At 40.1% G+C, this 23,062-nt stretch overlaps 2 protein-coding genes across 4 annotated transcripts; one reads left to right on the top strand and one right to left on the bottom strand.

Moving 5' to 3' along the window:
* Positions 1-2,144: 2,144 nt before the first annotated feature.
* On the top strand, positions 2,145-12,994 carry LOC131245089 (BTB/POZ domain-containing protein POB1-like). Of its 3 annotated transcripts, XR_009170773.1 has the most exons (7): positions 2,145-2,530; positions 4,470-4,595; positions 7,204-7,325; positions 7,405-7,468; positions 8,414-8,693; positions 11,636-12,562; positions 12,680-12,994. XR_009170773.1 is itself a non-coding variant. In XM_058244308.1 (6 exons), exons 1-6 carry the CDS (start codon positions 2,266-2,268, stop codon positions 12,456-12,458), a joined length of 1,668 nt encoding a protein of 555 aa, XP_058100291.1. In that variant the 5' UTR covers positions 2,145-2,265; the 3' UTR covers positions 12,459-12,994. The 3 variants fall into 3 exon arrangements, 2 of the variants coding, with proteins under 2 accessions (XP_058100291.1, XP_058100290.1); XM_058244308.1 differs by having other exon boundaries at positions 11,648-12,994; XM_058244307.1 differs by having other exon boundaries at positions 11,636-12,994.
* Positions 12,995-20,872: 7,878 nt separating this feature from the next.
* On the bottom strand, positions 20,873-21,714 carry LOC131245090 (eukaryotic translation initiation factor 1A). Its single transcript, XM_058244309.1, has one exon. It carries the CDS (start codon positions 21,583-21,585, stop codon positions 21,148-21,150), a length of 438 nt encoding a protein of 145 aa, XP_058100292.1. The 5' UTR covers positions 21,586-21,714; the 3' UTR covers positions 20,873-21,147.
* Between the last annotated feature and the right edge of the window lie 1,348 nt (positions 21,715-23,062).

The following is a 23,062-nucleotide window of genomic DNA, read 5'->3' as shown; positions in this document are numbered from 1 at the left end:
TCGCACCCACTTTTGAATTCTTCCACAACTCACGAAGAGAGCAGAAAAATAAAGTAGGAATTTTTTATTAACTTCAATGAATGAAAAGAACTACAAAGGGTGCCTATTTATAGGGAGAACTTTATACCTAAAAACTCACACCATGTGCGACACCTATTACTTGACGATGAAGTAAACTAGAATAAAAACCAAACAAGGAAATCTAAAGCGTTCATAATGTTCTAAATAATAACAATAAGCAAAATATAAAATATAAAACCAATCCGACGAGTGGGCCACGATCATGAGATCCCATGGTGGGCTTTTCTTGACTATCGGATCACTTTTCTGAACCAAAACTTGTCTTTTAACTAGGACACCCTCCCTGGATGTCATCATCGAGCCAGATCGATGGTGGGGTCCTCCTTCTGCGTACGTACGTGCGTAGGGGTGGTGGTGTGCGGGCGTGCGTGTGCACGATGTCCTCATCAGACAAACATATAATTAAATTTAGGTTATGTAAAAGAGAGATTATGGATTTGGACAAGATTAAGCCCATCAAGATTCAACTCAAAGCCTATTTGTGTGCCTGAATATTTGTCAATAAATAAACACCTATTTATTTAAACAACTTTAAAAATCAACGCTTTTTAAGAACTTCTTTTTCTTTTTCTTTTCTCTCTTTTTTTTTTTTTGTTAGCTTGTTAGTACACCCCACTGTAAGTTCACACTTCGCTATTAGCTACCACCACTTGGAAATTGATACCATGACCTCAATGTTAAAACGTGGAATCTTTCACTCATCTACCACCTGAGCTACTGATTGGGGTGTAAGCACTTCTTACTCTCTCTCTCTCTCTCTATTCAATGTGAGACTAAAGTTGTTAATTTGAAGAGCAAGATACAGCAAAATTCATTTTCCCTTTTCTTTAGAAGTTTTTAAAATGGTCTTCCATGCCCAATTTTTATGCAACAAGCAAAAAGCACGAGATCCTTGGGATCAACATATTGTGCACATGAAATCCATTCCGTCCATCAGCTGATAACCATCTCGTTCATTGTACATGTAAAAGATTAACTTAAATGGGCAATATTAAACGGAACAATGTTAAATTTACATCTAAAAACTTTACACTTATTGAGAACAATTTTCACATCAACACCCAAAAGAGAAGCCCTCTCAAATAACAACCCAAGTTAGGTTAAAAAAAAAAACTGGTATCAAACTAGTAAAGTTTTGATGTATATCATTACAATACTCTGGAAATCCATTCAAGCAATTTTAAATGCATGAAAACACATTTTCATAATTTAATGAGATAGATTGCTCACATGACAGGATTTAATTGAACCACTTGCTACTGTTGGAGATAGGCCCACGTGCATCTTGTTTAAGAGATGCGGATTAGGTACTACCCTTCCGGGGACTTGGTTAGAGACAGTCCTGGCGGGGGCTCTGTGGGGCCATGGTGATGTATGTGTTTATCCACACCATCCATCCATGTTTACAGATAATTTTAGGGAAAAGTCTAGAAAAAGATGTAGATCTAAGCTCAAGTGGACCACAGTAAAGGAAGCAGTGGGGATTGAATGCTTTCGTTGAAAGATTTTTAAGAGCTAAAGAAGTTTTGAACAAAGTTAATATTTATATTTTCCTTTCATCCATATCTATTTGACCCTATAAAGATGTTGGATGGCAAATAAATATCACGGTGGGCCTTAGGAAGGTTAGAGCTGTATGGGCATCATTGTCAGCACTTCCTTTTTGTGGTGTGGTCCACTTGAGCTTTTAATCTATCTCTTTTTCGAGCTCATGCTATAAAATGATCTGTAAAAATGGATATACGGCGTGGATAAAACAAATATATCACGGTGGGGCCCACAGAAACCCTACCAGGACCGTCCGTCTCTAGCCATGTCCCAGACCGCCTGTCTAAGAGTGGTGCATTTGTTCGTCTGACGTGACATTTGAGCTATACCAATGGGAACCCACCACGTCAGAGAATCCGGTTCCCTCTTAAAGCGGGGTAGTACGGTATTTTGAAGCAAAAAGAGAGGCATTTTCGTCAAAGAAAAAGTTAAGGGCAGATTTATCTCTTGCTTTGTACACATGTCGTGTTTATACGTCGAGAGCGCCTCGTATTTAAAGAAGGGAGGCCTTCATCTTTCGTCACTTTTTATCCTGCACTGGTTTTGCGAACTAGGGTTAGGGTTGTCTTTGTTGTTCTCCCTCCTCCTCTTGTCTCCGGCGCCTGATGCTCTAGGGTTTCCAGATCGGAGAGAGAGATGAAAGAATCGGGCGCGGATCTGTTCGATCCCCGAACGATCATGGATTCGGATTTCTCTTCGAGCGGTGGAGATAAGGTCGTCGTCGGGTCCGATCGGGACTTCGCCTTCGCTTTCAATAACGACATCTTCTCCGATCGGGTCCTCCGGATCGAGATCGCTGCGGAGCTTCCCGAGTGCAAATCCGATGGCGAGGGTTGCGGCAGTATCGCCGAGTGGGCCAGGAATCGCAAGAGGAGGAGAGAGGAGATCAAGAAAGAAAATGGTAACGGACGTTCGTTTTCCATTTTGGAAAATTCCTCCTTGTTTTCTTTCAAGTTATCCTTCTTTTTCTTTTAATTTATGATTCCATTTCTTGTTTTTTTTTTTTTTATAAAAATGCTACAATCAGGTGTACGCACATCTCTATTGCACACGCACGTGTACTATGATCGACGCCGTTGACTTTGTAGTCCACCATGTGGATGGTCGATATTCTAGAAAGCAAGGCAATTGATGGTGGTAACCATTTGATCATTGGCCTGACAAGTGGATTGCTAATCTGGAATTGAGTAATTCGTTCCCTGAAAGGGGATGCAAATATGTCAAAGAAAAGAAGAAAGAGATTGTGGGAAAGAACACAACAATTCTCTAGGCAAATGCTACAGACCGAAAAAAAAACTCTCCAAATCTTCTACCAAAAAACCAAAGAAAAAAAAACCGAAAACTGAATTTTTTTTCTATAAATATAATAATAATGCATCACACCTTCATAACATAGCCCAAACGACCCCAGAATTGCATGATCTTGAGCTTGTTTGAAGGCTTACCCAATAGGCTATTAAATTGGACGAATTTCATTTCATTTGGACATCTTTTGGTACCCCAAAAGTGGGCCACCAAGAAAGTAACGAAAATACAAAACAAAATTTATGAACTAAATCATGATTCAATCTCACCCTAAAGACTAATTAAATGAATAAAACCTACGAATTTGATGACTATAAGATTGATCCCATAGGCCCAACAATTTGACCGTTGATGTCATCCAACTGATCATTGAACCATTGATTTGGTCCAGATCATCAATCAAGACAATCTGAATTGTAGGATTGATAATATCTTTGATCAACCAGCTTTTGTGGCCATTTCGTTGCATCATCAATCAACATTCCACGCCTAATGGATTAAAACTCAAGCCAATTCTATGGTTAAGAGTCATCCTATAACTATGACTTCTGACATGTAGACCATCAATATAGTGGCCTAGTGGATCAAACAGCCACATGTATGATTGGGTTGGCACTATATAGAAGTTACGAAACAGTCTGCATGATAGCATCTTTTCTTTTTGTTGGTTAAAATTAGTGCTTCAGTATGCTTTTGCTACACTAAAAGGGATTATTAGCAGCAGTGCAACACATCGACGGTACACATGGCGTAGATGTGCATAAATCCAGACCATCCCAATCATGGGTCTCATTGTGCAAGCTGTCTTTAGTAGGACATGCACAATGATCAAACACTTCAAGACTCGGGATTTGTAAAGCACAATTCAAAACTTTGAAATTAGGGATTTCTTGGAAAGAAATAAGAAGGGATGTTAGTTTTGGAGTGAGAAAATGTGGACATCAATCAAGAAGATACGTTGTTATGTCCTCTCATCATTTAGAATCTCAGTACTGGATCAGCACACATGGGACAGCTATTTCAGGCATTAGATGTTTCATTTGTTCGGGAGTGTGTTATATGAGTTGGAAAATATTTTAGGGCATGTTTGGTTGCACCAAATATCATGAAATTATTTCATGATATTTGGTGCAACCAAACCCACTCTATACAAGTTAAAAGCATGCTGGAATGAGATATTCATTTGCTCAGCACTAAAATGAGTTGCAATTTAAAATACACTATGCATGTGAATGCGGTAAAATTTTGAGATCAAACTGCCTGTTGGTTGCATCTTTTTTCCTCTTCGTCATTCCTTACATTAGTATTTCTATTTACACTGTCTTCTGCTCTGCTTCCGTGACATTTAGTGACACTGTAGCGTCCCTGCTGCACCCACAGTCTGTTTTCTTTGAACTAATTTGTTTATTCACTCTTGTTACACCATTTGCTGGTTCTGCATGAGCATCAATATGTGGGCTGCATCTTCTATCTTTTTGCCAGTATGCAATGGGAACTGACTGTTGATCACCACTGCTTTTTACCCCTCATCTCAGCTGTGGAGCTTTCTGTCCACCGTGAGGATCATATTTTGAACTGCGACCAGCCTGACACTGTAGATGGCGTGGTATATGAAAATCAGGATGAGGATGCTGAGGCAATGATTGAAGAAACGCCTTCAGGTATTAGAATACTCTGCATTCACTCATTACTCTTCGTTACCTACCCACCCACACACCCAAAAAAAGAAAAAAAAAACCGGTGGGAATGGATGGATTCCTGTAAGTTGCATGTTGCACAAGCCAGTAAATGCCCACTCATTTCAACATCACTTGTATCTGCATGAATGCCAGTCCGTGGGTTTTTTGTTCCTTTTTCCTCACCTGAAGCTGGAAATCGTGGTTCGTTTATATATTTATTCATTTCCTAACTATGAAGCTGGAGACAGCTGTTAATTTCAATTTCCTGCCTATTTACTGGAATCTAGAGTGAGATTGTGTTGTGTGAGCATTAACCTTGTTATACAGAAATGATGGATTTTTATTATTAGAGTTACTAGAAGAGACTATTAAAAAAGGGCAGGGGGAAGGCCCAAAAGGATGTGGGTGGAGGTAAAATGGACCTGCAGGCCTATGGTTTTAACTGAGGATATAGTCTTTGATAGAGTGGGATGGTGTAACTGGATTTATGTAGCTGACCCCAGTTATCTAGGATAATAAGGCTTGGATGATGATGATGATGATGATGATGATGATGTACTAGACCTGGAAGAGGCTATATCAAATGACTATTAAAAAGGGGCAGGGGGAAGGCTGAAAAGGATGTGGGTGGAGTTAAAATGGACCTGCAAACCTATGGTGATGCAGGACATAATTTAATACTAGCATGCAACGTGAAGATTATGAAAGAGTCCATAAAGTAATTCAATTAACAAAATATGCTAACCCACCAAATAATTAAGAGCAAATAACATGAAATAAAATCTAATTGGACTTAAATCACATCCCCACATACTAAGAAATCACACAATTCAATTAAAATTAGGCCCGATTGAAGGATAAAACTTTCAATTTAACATAGGCATGTTCCACACTCAATGAACATATTTGTAGATTTTATGATTAGGGTTAGGAAGGGAAAAATCTGAAAATTGGAAAATTATGGTTATTGGGAATTTTGTATTAGGGTTTTTTAAAATTGAGGAAAATAGAAATTTAGGGATCTAGGGTTTAGGGTAGGGTTATGGATGTGGAATCAACGGGTTTTAATGAGGGAAGCAATGGAAAATCAAATGATTGAGCGGTTGTCCATACGGTCAGCTTAGGGGCTCTCACGTGTGGGTTGTTGGCTAGGGTTTTTGGGTCCTCAATGGTTGATTTCAGTTGTGGTTGAAGTTGGATGATGAAAAGTTGAAGAAAAAAATGATTTGGATGGTCTTGGATAGGATGAAGAAGAGAGATGAAGTTTTTTTTAAAGGGAAATACCTCTTTCGACAGAAATGAAGAGAAAATGAAGATGATAGATGGAAGCTTGAATGGGGAATTGAATCACACCACACCCAAGCTCCAAATTATATGGAGTATTCTTCAAATCAGATGAAGAGGAGAAAACACAGCTCTTTTCTTTTTCAAAATAATGGCATTGGAGCTTCACACATCCATCTTTCTCTTTTATAGTCTCAGAAAAGTCTTTTTACAAAAAGACGCTTAATAAATTAAAGGTTGTTCCTAATTCCCTAATCTAAACACAAATATAAGGTATACCAAAAATAACAAGCATATAAACAATCTAAACAACTAAACTATTTTGTGGCCCATGGAAGTCCACGATCAAGATGTCCGATGATGATGATCCAATGGTCTGATTATCATGTCCGCTCAATCCAACGGTCTGATGTGTCCATCAAGCTCCTATATGCAGCCCACGTGCATCTTCTCAGTGTGGGATCTTTAAAGATGCACGAACATGCACATGGAATCTTCAACGTGGCTAGGAATGTGAATTGGACCACGTGCGCTCCATGTAATGGTCTTTTAACCATAAAGAGACTAGCTCAACCCTCCTCTGGTGTGGTGCTTGGATGTCCTCATCATATGGTTTTAACTGAGGATATAGTCTTTGATGGAGTGGGATGGTGTAATCGGATTTATGTAGCTGACCTCAGTTGGCTGGAATAATAAGGCTTGGATGATGATGATGATGATATACTGGAACTGGAAGACACTATATCAAATGACAGATAGAGAAACTAAAATCCTGAGCTTCCAGTTTTGCAGTAGAAGACATAAATCTTGAAAGAAAGAGCTGAATATGCTGTTGTGTGGCCATTAAACTTGGAATTGCCGCCCGAATCAAGTTCTGTTTATTATTCCATGCTTGTAAATTTGTCTACGGACCAGTCCTCATTGGCAAATTCTTACGAAAAGGCATACCTTCTATAATAATCATCATCATCATCATTAGTTTTGGTGACTGAAAGGATATTCTTTCACAATAAACCTGCACATAGCCACCAAGCGGTAAAGGTGAATGCAAATCCTGAAGGTTTTATGCACTTTTCTTGTCCACTACCAGAGCCTATAAGCCTGGTCAAATTGTTTAGGACTTGCACTTGCATGGTATTAAAATGATCAGAATTTTGATTTCTGCAATAAAATCTAATGGTATCGTGATCCTTCCTTACCAAACACGCATTGCAGACCCAAAGCAAACCAACACAATTTTCAGTTTCTAGTTTTTTTCCCCTTATCATATAATTCTGTGTGCAATGCTTTGTTATTTGCTTTGTAGGCGATGAAGCTGCCAATAGTAATGATTCATCTTGGAGTATGGATTGTTCTACTGTTCTGAGAGTTAAAACGATACACATCAGCTCACCAATTCTAGCTGCCAAGAGTCCTTTTTTTTACAAGGTAAGATCTGAAGTTTATTTATGTCATCATTCCATCGTCCCTCTCCTAAACAACTCAATTCCCTGCTACTCTTTTGAAGCTTTTCTCAAATGGCATGCAAGAAACAGAACAGCGACATGTTACTCTACGAATTAGTGCCTCAGGTAATACAAAAGAATTATATTACTATTGCTCCTCTATTTCTCCTTCATCATAACATACAAGCTTTATTATTTGAGTTCTATTTTTCTAGTTGTTTGCTGGCATATGCTGCTATAAAGTTTGTTGCTTCTATCAAAACTTCATAATCAGTGCATAACTGTCTCCGGCATTTCTTTTTTTACCTGAATTGTAGTTTCCTTTTATTATATAATATTAGGCAGTGCAGTGAATCAGCGTACATCACAATGTTTTATATGCTTCAGTTTGGGTAATTGAGCATGTTATATAGCCATGCTCATCTACATGTGCAATATACAAGCCATACATCAGCTGATCAGCTGATCACATTACCTGGGCCTGAAAATTAGGTTGGATAGTCATAAGGTGGGCTAGTGTAAAAGACTAAAAAAACACGTTTCAGCCATCCATTTGTTTCATACACTGTTTAATCATGACCAGTGAACCAGCTTGACTTTCGGGTCGCATCTTTAGTGTAACCCGACTGTTCAGATCTTGCAATTTTTGTTCATATCGCAGCGTGCCACTTGTATAATTATGTACACACATATTATTGATGTACATACATGTATACATACACGTGTGCAAACTTGGTCTTAGTGTGCTTCTAATAAGAAAAATCAGCATGTAAGTTAATTGTGCAAAGAAACACTAAGCCTTACGAATATGCAATTGAATTGGAAACTAAAAGTTGGCTGCCATAGCTTTCGAACGGCTTCATGTGGTTTACTATGTGCTTGTTGTACCTGAGTCCTTGAGTTCATAGACTTCAGACTGCTGAGATACAGTTGAGTTGGGTTTCTCAATATGCATAATCTTGTATTACATTGTATACTCTTATGCATGGTCGCATGTTGTTTTTGTGGTGATCAAAAGCCGAAATGCGGATTCAGTGGAATTAATTTGCTACATTTTTATCCCTGATACAGAGGAAGCTGCCCTCATGGATCTTCTGAATTTTATGTATACTGAGAGTCTCACGACAACTACAGCTCCTGCATTGTTGGATGTGCTAATGGCTGCAGACAAGTTTGAGGTTGCTTCATGCATGAGGTACTGCAGCCGGTTGCTGAGGAACTTGCCCATGACACCAGAATCTGCATTGCTGTATCTGGAGCTTCCCTCCAGTGTTTTGATGGCAGATGCAGTCCAACCTTTGACTGATGCAGCCAAGCAATACCTTGCCACACGGTACAAGGACATAACCAAGTAAGTCCCTAGTCCCTTCAACTCCTTGTTCCTTTTCATTTGACCTTTTGCTTTCTAGGACAGAATTCATCCTTGAAAAGTATGGGTTTGGTGAAAGAATTTGGTGATGCATTAGCTGTGAATCCAGAAAATCCAGAAAAAGCTAATCCATGGAGATTTCCATGATAATGCGAGACACATCTCGCTGTTGACCATCGACCTTGGTTGGAAAAGCTAACAACCTACAGTGACACCTGTCCTTTCTCCGTTTCCACATGGACCAATTCTCAGAGGGGGGTTTTCCACATCCAGGTTTAGATGTCACCACCATTCCCAAGAAGTCCCTAAGGAAACAAATGAAATTTCTTTTTGTTCTTTCTTCTTTTCACTTTTTAACGAGTGAAGAACTACTAAATAATTTGCATAAATTCATTATTTATTCAAAAAAGATCTTCCCTGTAAATTTCACAAGTGGAAATTTTCAAGTTGGAGAATTTCGTAAGAAATATTAGAGAGAACAGAAATTACCCCATTCTTTTGTGTTATTTGCTATTACATTGTTATTTATTTGAGGTCCCAAGTACAACCGGTTAGACCGCAAGTATCCACCCGATGGACAACTTCAACCCCCTATTAAGTGCATGCCACGCCCAACCCTTCCAATAGGTTGGCCCCACCATGAAAATCACCTAGTTCAAAAAACAGCCCCACCTACTCATCAGGTGGGTCATACTATAGAAAACAGTATTGAGCCATTGATAAATAGCCCCCCAATGAGTGGATGTGACTGATTTTTGCACTAGGTGATCCTCAGGTTTGATGTTTCACCCACATGAAAGGTTGGAAGTTATACACTGGGTGGATCTTAACTTGTGGCCAAACCAGTTGGACTTGAGACCTTCTCGTTTATTTGAATGGCTTTATTCTGTGCGATACATAGAATGCTCTTACCTGAGGCACATGCACGTGCATGTTTGCAAGATTGCTGATATTCAAAATGCTGAATGGTGTCTTTGGCAGAAGATGTTTTTGTCTTATCATTAGCTCTGTCAAAGTATGGTTGGAACCTGATATAGAAATTCTCCAGAAAAAGACCATCCAATCAAACAGGGTGAGGCGTGGGAGTGCTGGTTCTCCCTTCGTGATCCAACTTGTGACATTGGCTCACCCACCATTTTCCCAACCGTGGTCTGGTTGGCGTGGAGAAGAGCACACATTTCAGTCTCTATTTTGAATCATTAATCCCAGCTGCCATCTCCTCTGACAAGTTGTCCAATTATCTCTACCTGCAAGCTTGTCTCTGGGTCTCTCTCTCCAAGTATCTCTACCTGCAAGTGTGTCCGTGAGTTGCAGTGTTTTAAATAGCGGTAGTATGATGCGTAGCGCTCAGCCCTCTATAGCGTGTAGTGTAAATACGTAGCGTGTAGCGTAAGTTACATGATACTTCTATTGTTTAATTTAAAAATAGGACAAATATAATAAATAGTGAAAAAAAAAGGAAAAAAATATATAAAAAAATGCCTAAGAGATGATTCATTTTATCACTTATAAGCATGTTCAAAAAAGTTATTAGTTATCATTTATCAAAAGCCAATCCACATATATAAGCCAAATCAAATAATTATCACATCAACAACTTTCTAAGCAAACCACTTTAATTAATAATGTCTAATTGAAACCACAATTCTCAATTATGAAAAGAAATAAAAATCCCATAGGTTAGAAGTATCAAGTATAATACAAGTGTCACATTCCTCAACATTAGAAACAAAGAAAACGTGAAAAAAATAAAATAGTAAAAAAAATACATTGTAACTTACGCTAGACCCTTGTAGCGTACGCTACAGGGGATTTACGCTAATTGGGACGCTACGTAGTGCTACGGCCAGGCTATGCTACGTAGCATATGCTATGGGCGCTATTTGAAACATTGGTGAGTTGCGGACTCAAGTCAAAACCTGAGTCACTTGGCTCTGTGAGATTTTGAGCCGAGTCATTGGGAAGCTTGCTTGTTAGAGGGTCCCAAGTCAAGAAGACTCATCGAGTCTACTCATTTAGTCATTTACCCATTTAGATTTTTGGGTTTTCTGCGTTAACTTCCTAAATGATAGATTATTTGCAAATACCTACATAAAAACAAATGCATTTGCAAATAACTGCATCTATAATTTGTGATTACTGCAGATACCCATTTTCAGTTAGTCTTTTTTAATGGCTGTTAACTTTTTGACATATTTTGAAAAAACGATGAAACTACCCCTACTGAACATTTCTCTATTTAATTCAAAAAACCTAAAATGAAATGATTTTGTTGTGCATTCCATGTGGAGGAGAATAAAAGGATTTATGTTCTTCCTGTGGAGGAAAATTGTAGCATTTTTGTCATTTTATATTGGTTACTAACGGAAGTTAAGAAAAACTAACCGGATGTGGGTATTTGTAATAATGGCGAATTAACTATATGGCTATAAGCTACGGTCCACCCAATGGTTAACATCTGACCTGTTAAGTGCATGTAAAATCCATCCCTTCCAATAGGTTGGCCCCATTATGATAATTACCTAATGCAAAATTCATCCCTATCTACTCATCAGGTGGGCCACACCTTGAAAACAATGTGTAACCATTGATACATAGTAAAATACAAATGTGGTGCACTAGATGAAAATTTGTGGCCTATTTTTGCACAAGTTGATCCTCATGATGGAGTGAACGAATTGGATGGGTCAGATGTTGCATACACATGAACGGTTGAAAATTATTCACTGGGTGTTTCGTAACTTGTGGTCCAACCAGCTTGTTTGCAAGTGCCTATTATTGACCTGGGAATTTGCAAAAACCCTTATTTTTTAATAGAAACATTATCATTTCACTAATGAATATCCAATTGAGTCGACCTGGCTGGACTGCCTGTCTAGTCTAGATTTTGGGGTCTTAATGCTTGTATGTTTCTGATATAAAAGGAAACTCTCCAGGTTCCCAGATGAAGTGCTGAACTTACCCCTTGCTGGAATCGAGGCGATATTGGGAAGTGACGATCTTCAAGTGGCATCGGAGGATGCGGTCTATGACTTCGTGCTGAAGTGGGCCCGGTTACAGTACCCCAGGCTGGAAGATCGGCGTGAGGTCCTTGGATCACGCCTCATCAATTTCATCCGTTTTCCTTACATGACCTGCAGGAAGCTGAAGAAAGTCCTCACCTGTGCTGATTTTGACAATGAGGTTGTTACCAGGGTTGTCCTTGAGGCCCTCTCCTTCAAGGCCGAGACGCCGCACCGCCAGCGGGCCCTTGTCTCCGAGGAGTCCACCAACAAGCGCTACATCGAGCGGGCATACAAGTACCGTCCCGTGAAGGTGGTGGAGTTTGAGATGCCCCACCAGCAATGCATCGTCTACCTTGACCTTAGGCGAGAGGAGTGCGCGAACCTGTTCCCATCGGGCCGCGTCTACTCACAGGCCTTCCACCTGGGCGGCCAGGGCTTCTTTTTGTCTGCCCACTGCAACATGGACCAGCAGAGTTCATTCCACTGCTTTGGGCTCTTCCTGGGGATGCAGGAGAAGGGCTCGGTGAGCTTTGCAGTGGACTATGAATTTGCGGCTAGGACAAAGCCTGGGGGTGAGTTTGTGAGCAAGTACAAGGGGAACTACACCTTCACGGGTGGGAAGGCAGTTGGTTACAGGAACCTGTTTGCACAGGCATGGACAAATTTCATGGCGGAAGACAGCGTCTACTTCATCAATGGCATGCTTCACCTGAGGGCAGAGCTCACCATCAAGAAGCAGTGAGTGGATGTTGGTTCCAAAAATCATGAGTTGCCTGCAATCTGCTGCAGCTGCACACCTCCCCATATACATATTGCATACAAATAGGAAGGACGGGTATGGATTGGGTGGGTTCTTCTCCTTTTGCTTTTTGTTTAGATGCTTCTTCTTCAAAGTCAAAAATCATTGTATCGGGTACCAGATCATTCACCATTTGATACAGCCGCACAATGCTCTCTGGACAGGGGCTGTTTTGGGCTGATGCAGCGCACAGGTGTATCGTTCATGGACAACACTGATAACATATCAGGCCATGTGTATCGGTTTCTGACGGTACCTTGCTACACTTATGACCATTCTTTTTTATAAAAGAAAAGGATCTGGTTTCAGACGGGTGTGGGGTATTGTTTTGTGTAATTTTGAGGAAAAAACGGATTGTTTTTTCCCCCACTGCTGTTGTTGGAAGATATGTAAATCTGGTGACGAGTATGGAGAAAATTCCTGTAGCTCTTGCAACGCTTTTTTTTCCCCCATATAAATCCCTTCATCTTTCGTTCTTCTTTTTTGTTTTTGTTATATATATATATATTCACTTGGGGAGTTATTTCATGGTCTGGCTGCGCAGGCGGGCACATGGTAATGCCTGAATCTCCCGAATGCAAGATTGAGATGTTGATGTGAAAGAGCTCTTTTTCACCGTCCCCTTGGTGGACTAAATCTGGTCAGTTAAGATCTGGCCCCGATGGGTGGCATCTCTATTACGTTGGGATTAAGTAAGCTATTTTAGTATGCTTTTGGTAGGCTACATAAATACTGTGTTTCTATTCACCTAATATAGTTAGGGAAATAGCTCTCTACTTATTTCGAGCCTTCATTTTACAGTGAGCTCCCACAATATGCTTATGGTTCGATTCGTAATTAAATAATAGTAAATTAATTAATTAATTAATTTAAAAATAAATGATTTTTTTTTTTTAAAAAAAAAAACAACAGAAAGAAAGAAGAAATCCAACTATTTTGACGAGTACTCTATTAACTAGGGGTGGCTGTCTAGATGCTCCAGCAGCCTGTAGTACTGAACGGATTCTGACAGGTGGGAATCCAACTTTCTGGACTCAATTAAAAAACCCGGCTGAAATTCGGGTCTTTAAGTCGCACGAAGAATGGGTTCATCAACTTGGACCCGGCTAATTTCAGGTTCAATAGCTTTAATAGAATATTGTTTGTGTGATTTGGTTATTCTAGCAATGGATTAGGTCTGCAAATCTCACGCATGTAAGAAGCCCATTTACCCAAAATGCATGTGTCAAAATGGGAATTTAATCCATCCATCCATGCACTCGACCATGTAAATGCTCTCGACCTCAACCCAACTAGAAACTTGGATATAATTTGGATGGTCCGGGTCCACCCCCAAATCCAATTTTTGAGGGAGGAAAAAACGTAGTGAATCCATGAAACCTTCCCCTTCCCCTCCAAAACCACGTTAACCCTGGAGCCTAAGGCTCATCCAAAACTCAGGTAGGCCACAATATAGTGAACAGTGGGAGGGGATGCCTTAACCATTATTGTGGTGGTTGCCTTGATGTTTATATGCCATCTATAAGAAAATTTGACATGGAAAGAGTGTCAGTGCCCAAAACTGCACATCCAGTCATCCATGCTGACTTTATCATCATAAGATGATCTTATCCAGGCAAGGCCGTAGCATGCCGAATGGACCCTACCACATGTTTGCAGCTCACCCCTATATGTAAAACAAAAGGCAAGCATTATCTAGCATAAAGTAGTTGTAAGCTAACCAATGTACATGGTTACAAGCAAGGGCCGCACGCTCAGTTGTTGGGGCCAGATAATTATAAATGGCTGGCCGGATTGCTGCTGGAACGGTTCTACTCATTCTCACGGTGGGCCAGCCCCGGTGTAACGATGACAAGGAACTGCAGACCCACTCATTTAAACGCCCCACCTGTTGCTCAACCGTCCAGTCATCAACACCAAGAATGAACTTGGGTTTTGTTTGGACAACATTCCACCACACAAATCAATGCCGTTTGGATTCTTCATCGAGGCCTTTTTAGAGTTAACAATTTCAGATGGATTTCAAAACGGGCCACAAAATCAAGGTGGTTTTCAATCGAAATGGGAGTTTTATATCAGGACCCAATTTGGGCTCTAGCTTGCATATGGATGCCATCCAATTCATATCTGAACACATTTTAAGAGGTGGTGATTGACCACCTCATACATGTCACAATTTTTTAATCCAAAGGTCAGTATGCTTCCGAGAGGCAGTGGCACCAGAAACACGCCCTTAATTATGTCAACAATCCTCAGACATCCAAGTGGATAACAAAAGTATGCAGGGATGGTAGAAACCCATTGTCCCAAAAACAATCCCCCGAACGCAATAGATAAAGCATCACATAGTAAAAGCTACATTCCATTAGTTTAACACATCCTAACAACAAGTAAAACCACAAACCCAACAACAAAGGCCCCACTCCATAGGGGCTTTGAAGAGTACTTGAATTTCATACACATCAAACCACAGATCAAGAGCTTTCAGTTGTTTCAAGGGCCCAATCTTTTAGTAATTACAAACTCAACTTCATCTTCTAAAAGTCCAGATTCATGGATCAATGCCAAGCAAGGTTTCAAGTATCATCCCAACTGGTATGTATCAATATCTACAAGTATCCCCATGATGCAGGGCGATGTAGTGGTATCAGTGGTTAACAATACGTTTACATAACACACCAATTTCAAACCTAGACACATCAAGGGGTTTCTACATCACAAATTTTCCCATAATGTAGAAAACCTCAGAAATGAAATCAATTTCCATGGAAAAATTACTTTTCCCCCCTTTGAGAATAAAAAATTAAATAAATAAAGGTAAGTAGCCTTGGAAACAAATTTCCATTTCCCAGATTTTCAAAATTTTATGGGCATTCATTTCTCCCAGGTAAAGATATTAAATCTTTTTTTTTTTTTCACATAAAAGTCTCACCAAGTTTTGGCTTTCCTCCATCCGAAAACCCCCTAAAGAAGAACAAATGATGCCTCCTGTTGTTTAATTAGTTGGTTGTATTCACATAAGAACCTTTTGCTAAAATACATTCCAATGGGACTTAGCTGTTAGATTTGGGTTTTCCTCAATGACCCAAACCATTAATGTGACAGGGCTCCCCTTGGATGGGGGATGCCCAAAAAAACTCTCAGATCGAATATTTCTACTGTTGGTGACCATCCATGTTGAAAGCAAAAGAGCCAAACCATCGAAGGGTTGAAATAATCCCAATTGAGAGCTTTTACTTTATATCCTATAAAGTCATATAAAGTGAGACTCATTATACAAATGGTTTTCAATCATTGGAAGATGACCCAGATTCAAAGGCTAAAGTTCCAACCTATCCAATTGCAATACATGGGGATGTATTCTAGCACCCCTCTTTAAGAAAAGGGTTTTAACAGTTGTTCTCCTTCTGAACTTTGATGTAACTAGGAATTACAAGGGGAGGGAGCTAAAAGGTATGGCAGGAACTCTTACAGTCCTTTTCCAGTTTTTTCTTTCCATGTAATAGAAAAATGTTTCTTTAGAACATAGATGAGGGTTTGTTGATAGATATAATTTCTTTCTATCAAGTGAACAATGTTTTGGTAAAATAGTAATAATAACAACTAATTTTCCAATATGTTGGAGGAGATGCAACAAGGTCTAAGGCAAGGACAGACCCAGTATTGAGAACTGATGCAAGTCCTAAAAATACCTAATGCCAGGGACAATCATCGGAGAGTAAAAACCAGGCCAGAATGCAATGTCATATCTCTGTATCAAATTTTGATAAGAGACTAGATCTGATAGTCTGTTAAACAATGTGAGTCAGTGTTCTAAGCTTTGCATGTCAAGCCTAAGAAACAATATGGGTCTCAGTGTCCTTAGTTGAGCTTAACATACACATTGTGTCAATATATGTTCTTAGCTATGTATGTATGTTAAACTTTAACACAGATGCCCATCCAGCATGTTGAAGGGTGCCAAAACCATATGTTTTTAGATGCACTTGGACACGTAGATGCACCTTGTATGTGCACAGTAAGCTTATGTACAAAGATTTCTACTGGATCTAAAAAAACTGACTGCAGTTATTTTTAAAAAATTAATGGTTACACTTTATTATCGACTACATGCACAAATTATCAAACTTTATGTTAGATCTTACTGCATATGTTTCAATAAAAGGTGGCAGAATGTCATGTTTCTTTGGGAGGTTCTTTAGTGTGGAATATAACACTCCTAAGAAACCTTAGAGATGATGAAGCAAGAGACTAGATGGCACTTAACAGACGACACACTTAAGAGGCAAAAGATTTTATGGTTGACAATCTTCGCAAAATTACAACGTGCTGTGAAGTGGCAAATGTGAGGTTTTGGGTATTCATCCTCTTACTTGGGTTTGCCACTGTGTATAGGTAAGCCCCCAAAGCATCTTTGGGAGATGGTCTTAGAAAGGATGGAGCAAGAACTGTCTCTGTGGATGAGTAGACACCTCTCCCTTGGAGGCAGGCTGACCTTATAAAGGTAGCCCTTTCAAACCATCCGCTATGCTACTACTCATTACTCAAGTGCGCCAAAATAGTGATTTCGAAGATAGAGAACCTGAGAAGGGACTGCAACAAACGGGGTGGCATCGGAAAAACAAAAATTCCATTTACACAATTGTAATGAAGTGTGCAAACTGGCTTTGGAAGGTGGAGCAGGCATCGGGCAGTTGGAGGACATGAACAATGCTCTTTTCGGCAAGTGGATCTGGAGATTTGGGTGTGATGATTCATTCTTGAGGCGGTCAATTATAGCAGGCAAATATGGCACTTCCCCTTTCAGCTGAAAATCTAAGTACTCATCTTTGTACAAAGCCTCGGCCATCTAGAATCTGATTGTGCAGCTAGACCCGCAAGTTTGGGATGGTTATAGGATCCGTTTTTGGGACGATGCCTGGTTACCCTAACCTCACAGCCCTCAGCGTTTCGGACACCATTTCTGTGGCGGACTGTTTTTGCCGATTGGAAGGAGAAGGGATCTGGCTTCCCCCTTGTAGGGGTGACCTGAATGATATCAAGCTAGATGAGCTTTGCAAACTTCTTTCTCATCTTCAAGGTGTTGCGCTGGTCCCGGAAGAATCAGACTCCCTTCGTTGCTTGAGAGAAAAATCAGGCTCCTTTACTGTTAAATCCTTAAATGATTGTATTCGCCATATAAGCCCCTTCTCAAATGTTCATCGTTGTGGTCATATGGTGCCCCACCAAAGGTAGTGGGCCAAAATCAAATTCTCACTGTCGACAACCTTCACAAGCATGGGATGCCCATTCCTAACATTTGTGTCCTTTGCAAAAAGGATGCAGGATCTGTCGAGCACCTTTTCCTTCGCTGCCCTTTCATTGATGAGAATTGGTATGATATTTTCCAATTTTATACCTTTCTTGGACCATGCCTTTTTTTTCGTCTTGGCATGATGGTATGCCTGTGGTAATAAATGGAGACTTGTTGCTTGTTGATTTATGGACCATTTCGGGGGAGCAGAATGATCACTGTTTCAGGAATATTAATACTGTCTAAGGTGTTCTCCCTCACAAGGGATTGGGATCCTCACTGAGGTTTTTTTTTTCCTATCCTTGTTCCTGTGTGTTGTATTTTTCTGCCTTCAGGCTTTTCTTAATATAATTATTTGCCTTTCAAAGAAAAAAAAAGATCGACATGTATTCCATAAAATTCTTTCCTAGATGGGATAACTAAATGCCTCCTTACTCTCCACCTTTATATGCCAAGTTGCCAACCCATGCCATAAACCTACTTGACATGCTTTAAGGTGAAATAAGATACTTGCCAACCAACAGAAATGCCTACGACATCTAACAATGAAACCATTGCCAGACAATAAAAAAAACACTGACCTGAAAATCATGCTCATTCAAGCTCTTTTATGCTTTCTACACCTTATTTCAATGAAAGCATGCGGGACCCACGAAACTCCACATTTTAGTGTTGAATCCCCCCTCCTTACTTTTCTTTCTATCCTCACTCATATATTCTTATGGGTAGCAACCACTGTTTTAAATATCGACGATATCGGCCGATATATCCCACGATATATCTTGTATCCCACCAGTGCGATACGAAACGCACAAGTAGTGCAATATATCCCACATGTTCGATCTAGTGAGCATTTTCGAATTTTGATGCTCTTATTTTCTGTAAATCATGTTAAAATAGTGTCAAATTGTTACAAATTCATGATTTTTCATGTTATGCATGAAAAATCATGGATTGGGAGCTTTGATTTCGAGATTTGAAGGAGATGGGCCGAGTTGCAAAAAATTGAAAAAAATTCAAAAATTTCAATTTCTCGCAAATCGTTTGCGATCTGTGATCAAACATCACATCAAATATGTCTGTGACCTAATATAGTGATTCTTCTTTCGCTTTTGAATGTATTGTTTGTGTTTCCACACATCTTTTTACATTTATAAATTATATGAATAGACATCGAATATACTTGCATCAATTTAGTTAGACAACGCATAGATTAGGACCCCATACAAAGAAAACATATTATGTGTACTCGTTTTTGTAATGTTTTGATTTATAAGTGTGTATTGATGTCTTTTTTAACAATCACCAAAGTTTCATCGAAAAATTCAACCAATTTCCCAATGTTTCCCTATGTTTCCAACAATAGCGATACATCACACGATACAACCGATATATCCCATGCAATAACCGATATGTATCCATATCCCAAGAATGCGATACGTAACGCGATACCGATATTTCGAACACTGGTAGCAACAGAAGTTCAGTCTCCAGCATGTTAAATCTTGCCAACCCTGCCCCATAGTTGTGTTTCAGAGTCAAGTAGCTGGGCGTCAAGTAGAAAGCAATTTATTGACCATTACGTCTATCACTAGTCTCGACATGGGTCAGGGGAGAGAGCCATCTCCACCAGAACTTGTAAAATTGAGTTCTGAAGCCATGATCTGCACTCCAACAGAGCTAGTAACTAGGGTTCTCAAGCCATGATCATCACTCCTACAGAACTAGTAACTAGGGTTCTAAAGCCAAGATCATCCCTCCTACAGAACTTGTAATTGGGTTCTAAAGTGCCATAATCATCACACCGACAGAGCTTGTAAATTGGGTTCTAAAGCCATAATCCCCACCCCAACAGAGCTTGTAAAATTGGGCTCTAAAAATCCACAATCGACACCCCAGCAGAGCTTGTAAAATTGGATTCTAAAGCCATGACCCCCACTCTAACAGAGCTTGTAAATTGGGTTCTAAAGCCATAATCCCAATCCGACAGAACTTGTAAACTGGGTTCTAAAACCATAATCCCCATTCCAACAGAACTTGTAAATAGGTTTCTAAAGCCATTATCCCCACTCCAACAGACCTTGCAAATTGGGTTCTGGAAGAATAAAGCTTAGATCAACAAATTATCACCAAGTGCTTGTCTGGATCATTGGACAAGAAAAGCGTCCAATGATGGATTCTCATGGATTCCATAAGCACTATTGAATTCCATTTTTGGGTGTCTTGTTTAGATAGCAAAGGGAAAACTCGCATTTGTCTCACAAATTTCAGCTCATATCTTGTTTGTGAGAATTTAATTACGAAAAAGCTTTGATTGCTATTTCCAACAAGTCCTAGCAGAACAAAGTTTCAACTTGAATTTTTTTTTTTAAAAACGACATGGGAACCAAGAAATTTCTGGTGGAGAGCAAACTACAACCCATACGACTCCACAAATGGAACTAAGATCACAGTGACAAATCTTGTCGTCGGCAATTTCTCGGCCCAGGAATCTCTGGGGAGATCTTCAGAGATCATCTGCAAAATTCGCTGAACATTAAATATTTATTATCAATTACTAAATATTTTACCCTTCAAAAAAATTTACTAGCTATTTTTTTTTTTAAATGAATATAAAAGTATCGACTTAAATATTTTATAATCGTGAAAAATAAAGAACTGCCAAGATTTTGAAAATCTAGCACTATTATCAATAATATCGTTTAATCAAAAGTCCGTGATAAAATCGCAATATTTGTGGCCGCAATTAAGATGTAGGCTGGGATAGAAAACACCTACAGCAAATAGAAGTATCTATTGTTTATAGAAGGGCGTAGGCCTTGAACAATATGTGCAGCTCAAAGATCCATTGAAGAGTCTTGAAGAGCAAACAAAACAAAGATCCCAATAATAATTCTAACACACCACAACCAGTTATGCAAGCAATTTTGACACACCGCGTCAATTTGAAAACATTAACAAAAGAACTACAAGCACCAACCTCATCATCATCACCACTGTCAACATCTAAAAAAGAAACGGAAAAAAAAAAAAAAAAAGATCCACCCAGTTAAAGGAGAGGAAGGAGGAGAAGGAAAATTAAATTATTAAACCCAAATCACCATAACATCATAAAACAACAATCATCCAATCTCATCCACATGAAAACCATGATGAGTATATGGGGTGTATATGTATTCCAAAGAAAAACGTAAGAAAAGGAAACAAGTGTTAATTCGCTGTAATTATTTCATCCCATCCATAATCAAAGCAAAATATCAAAGGAAAAAAAAAAAGAAGATACTAGCACAGAGACCACATATTACCAAAGAGTGTGAGAATCACCACACCAAACAAGCCCTAGATCTTGTCGATGTCCTCATCCTCAAACTCGATGTAGTCGTCTCCGGCCCCATCGTCCTCCTCGTCGAGGCCGGCAGTGATGCCCTCGTTGAGGCGGGTATTCTCCGGGAGCTCACCGTAGGCCTTCAAGAGACGGGCCTCGTCGGGCATGTACTTGAGGATGACGTCAGCCTTGTCGTCCTGGTAGTCGCGGAGGCCGACGAGGATGATGTCGCCGGCCGCGATCCAGACCTTCTTATGCATCTTGCCACGGATGTGGCAGAGCCGCTTCGTGCCGTCGATGCACATGGCCTCGCATCGGCCGTTGCCGAGCATCCGAAGGACCTGCGCATATTCCTGCCCGTCTTCTTTGAAAACCAGCTCCCGCTTCTCATCGTCGGCCTCGTTCTTCCCCCTCTTCCTGTTCTTTCCTCCCTTTCCCTTGTTCTTCGGCATAGCTACTGCAGCTGTTGCTTTTGAAAAATTGCAGAAACCCTAACCCTAGATGTCTTTTCTCTTATGAGAAATCGTAGAAAGCCTAACCCTAGCTCTTCTCGCTGCTGCTCTGCTTATTTTCTCTACCACTCTCTGGTCTTTGACGTATAAACGTGGCGACACTCCTTTACGACACCTGGTTTACGCAGCTGCGTAAAACGCTCACGATCTGTGGGACCCACCATGTTGCATATGTAAATCCATTCCGTCCATCTGGTAAGAAAACTTATTTGAACCGTACATTGAAACTTTCTAAGCTCAATAGAAAACTCCTACCCCAGTGAGATTAATATATATCTCGTCCTAACTTACATGATTAGGGGGTTTGATGAAAGATGTGTATGTTTGGCATCCCATCATCATTGTTACCTGTGGAGTGGCCCATCTGGATTGTTTTTAGCCCGATGATGGAACCTGGAGTGGATTTTACACATAAATACAACTAGTGGGCCCCACAGATTGGGATCTACGTGTACGATTTAGGAACGCAACTGTGGTGGCTGCTGCATGCGATTGTGACTGTACATTCAGCGAGGTGGACAGGGCATTGATTACTGTGTTTTTAAGATGGACCGTACATGTCGGCTAGACAGGTCAAGAGTCTTGTTCGGGCAGGTTGGAGATTAACGGTGCAAATGGATCGGGTCGCGGGTCGTAGGACCGATAAGGGGGCTTGGGTCCAGATGTTTGGCCCAAATCGCCTAAATGGTTCGGGTTTGGGACCTTTTAAAATCAAGCTCGACCAGATGTTGACCTGACTTTATATGGATCCAATTAGGGCCATCCTTCGATGGACCCGACCCAACCACAACTCCCGCCAGACCCATCTAAGACCCGGGAAAAGTAAATGTGTCCCACCAAGACCTGATTTTTAAATGAAAAACGATTGCGTGCCTGGACCAAGTAGCCGCACACAAGTCACTTTCTCTAAATTGGGAAAACGATTTCACTTGCATGAAATCCATCCCGTCCATCAGGGACACCTCCACCTTCTTTGGCCTTGATACCAAAATCGGGCTAATTAAATACTCGATGAGCTACCCAGTATAAAATCATAGAAAAACCTCGAAATTCATGTGGTGTGGACCACTTTGAGTGTCGAAATAGTGTGATTTTTTGTTTAATAATTTCATCTAGATCAGGCGCATCAATGAATAGATTGGTTTTTGTTTAATAATTTCATCTAGATGAGGCGCATCAATGAATAGATTGGATGGAATATAAACGCCACAGTGGACCCTACACAAAATTGACGTGGTGGATGCCCATCCCAACTATTTTCCAATGGTGTAGCCTACTTGAGTTCCAGAGCAAATTGGTTTTTTTTTTTTTTTTTTTTTTAATATTTGTTCTAGGCTGAACACGAAGGATCGTACCCACGTGGCTCCCACTCCCAGTTACGGTTTGAATCAGCTTACCTGGCAGGGCCTATTCAAAA

The sequence above is a fragment of the Magnolia sinica genome, chromosome 5, assembly GCF_029962835.1.
Source record: "Magnolia sinica isolate HGM2019 chromosome 5, MsV1, whole genome shotgun sequence".
Classification (NCBI taxonomy): Eukaryota; Viridiplantae; Streptophyta; class Magnoliopsida; order Magnoliales; family Magnoliaceae; genus Magnolia; species Magnolia sinica.
Note: the sequence above shows the minus strand (reverse complement) of the source record. Positions and strands in the feature narration are given on the sequence as shown.

Bases quoted from the DNA above. Each gene is read 5' to 3' on its own strand.
- LOC131245089 (XM_058244307.1), top strand. From the start codon at position 2,266: ATGAAAGAATCGGGCGCGGATCTGTTCGATCCCCGAACGATCATGGAT. The intron at 4,596-7,203 runs GTATTAGAATAC...TTTGCTTTGTAG, and splicing joins GATTGAAGAAACGCCTTCAG to GCGATGAAGCTGCCAATAGT. The intron at 8,694-11,635 runs GTAAGTCCCTAG...CTGATATAAAAG, and splicing joins CGGTACAAGGACATAACCAA to GAAACTCTCCAGGTTCCCAG.
- LOC131245090 (XM_058244309.1), bottom strand. From the start codon at position 21,585: ATGCCGAAGAACAAGGGAAAGGGAGGAAAGAACAGGAAGAGGGGGAAG.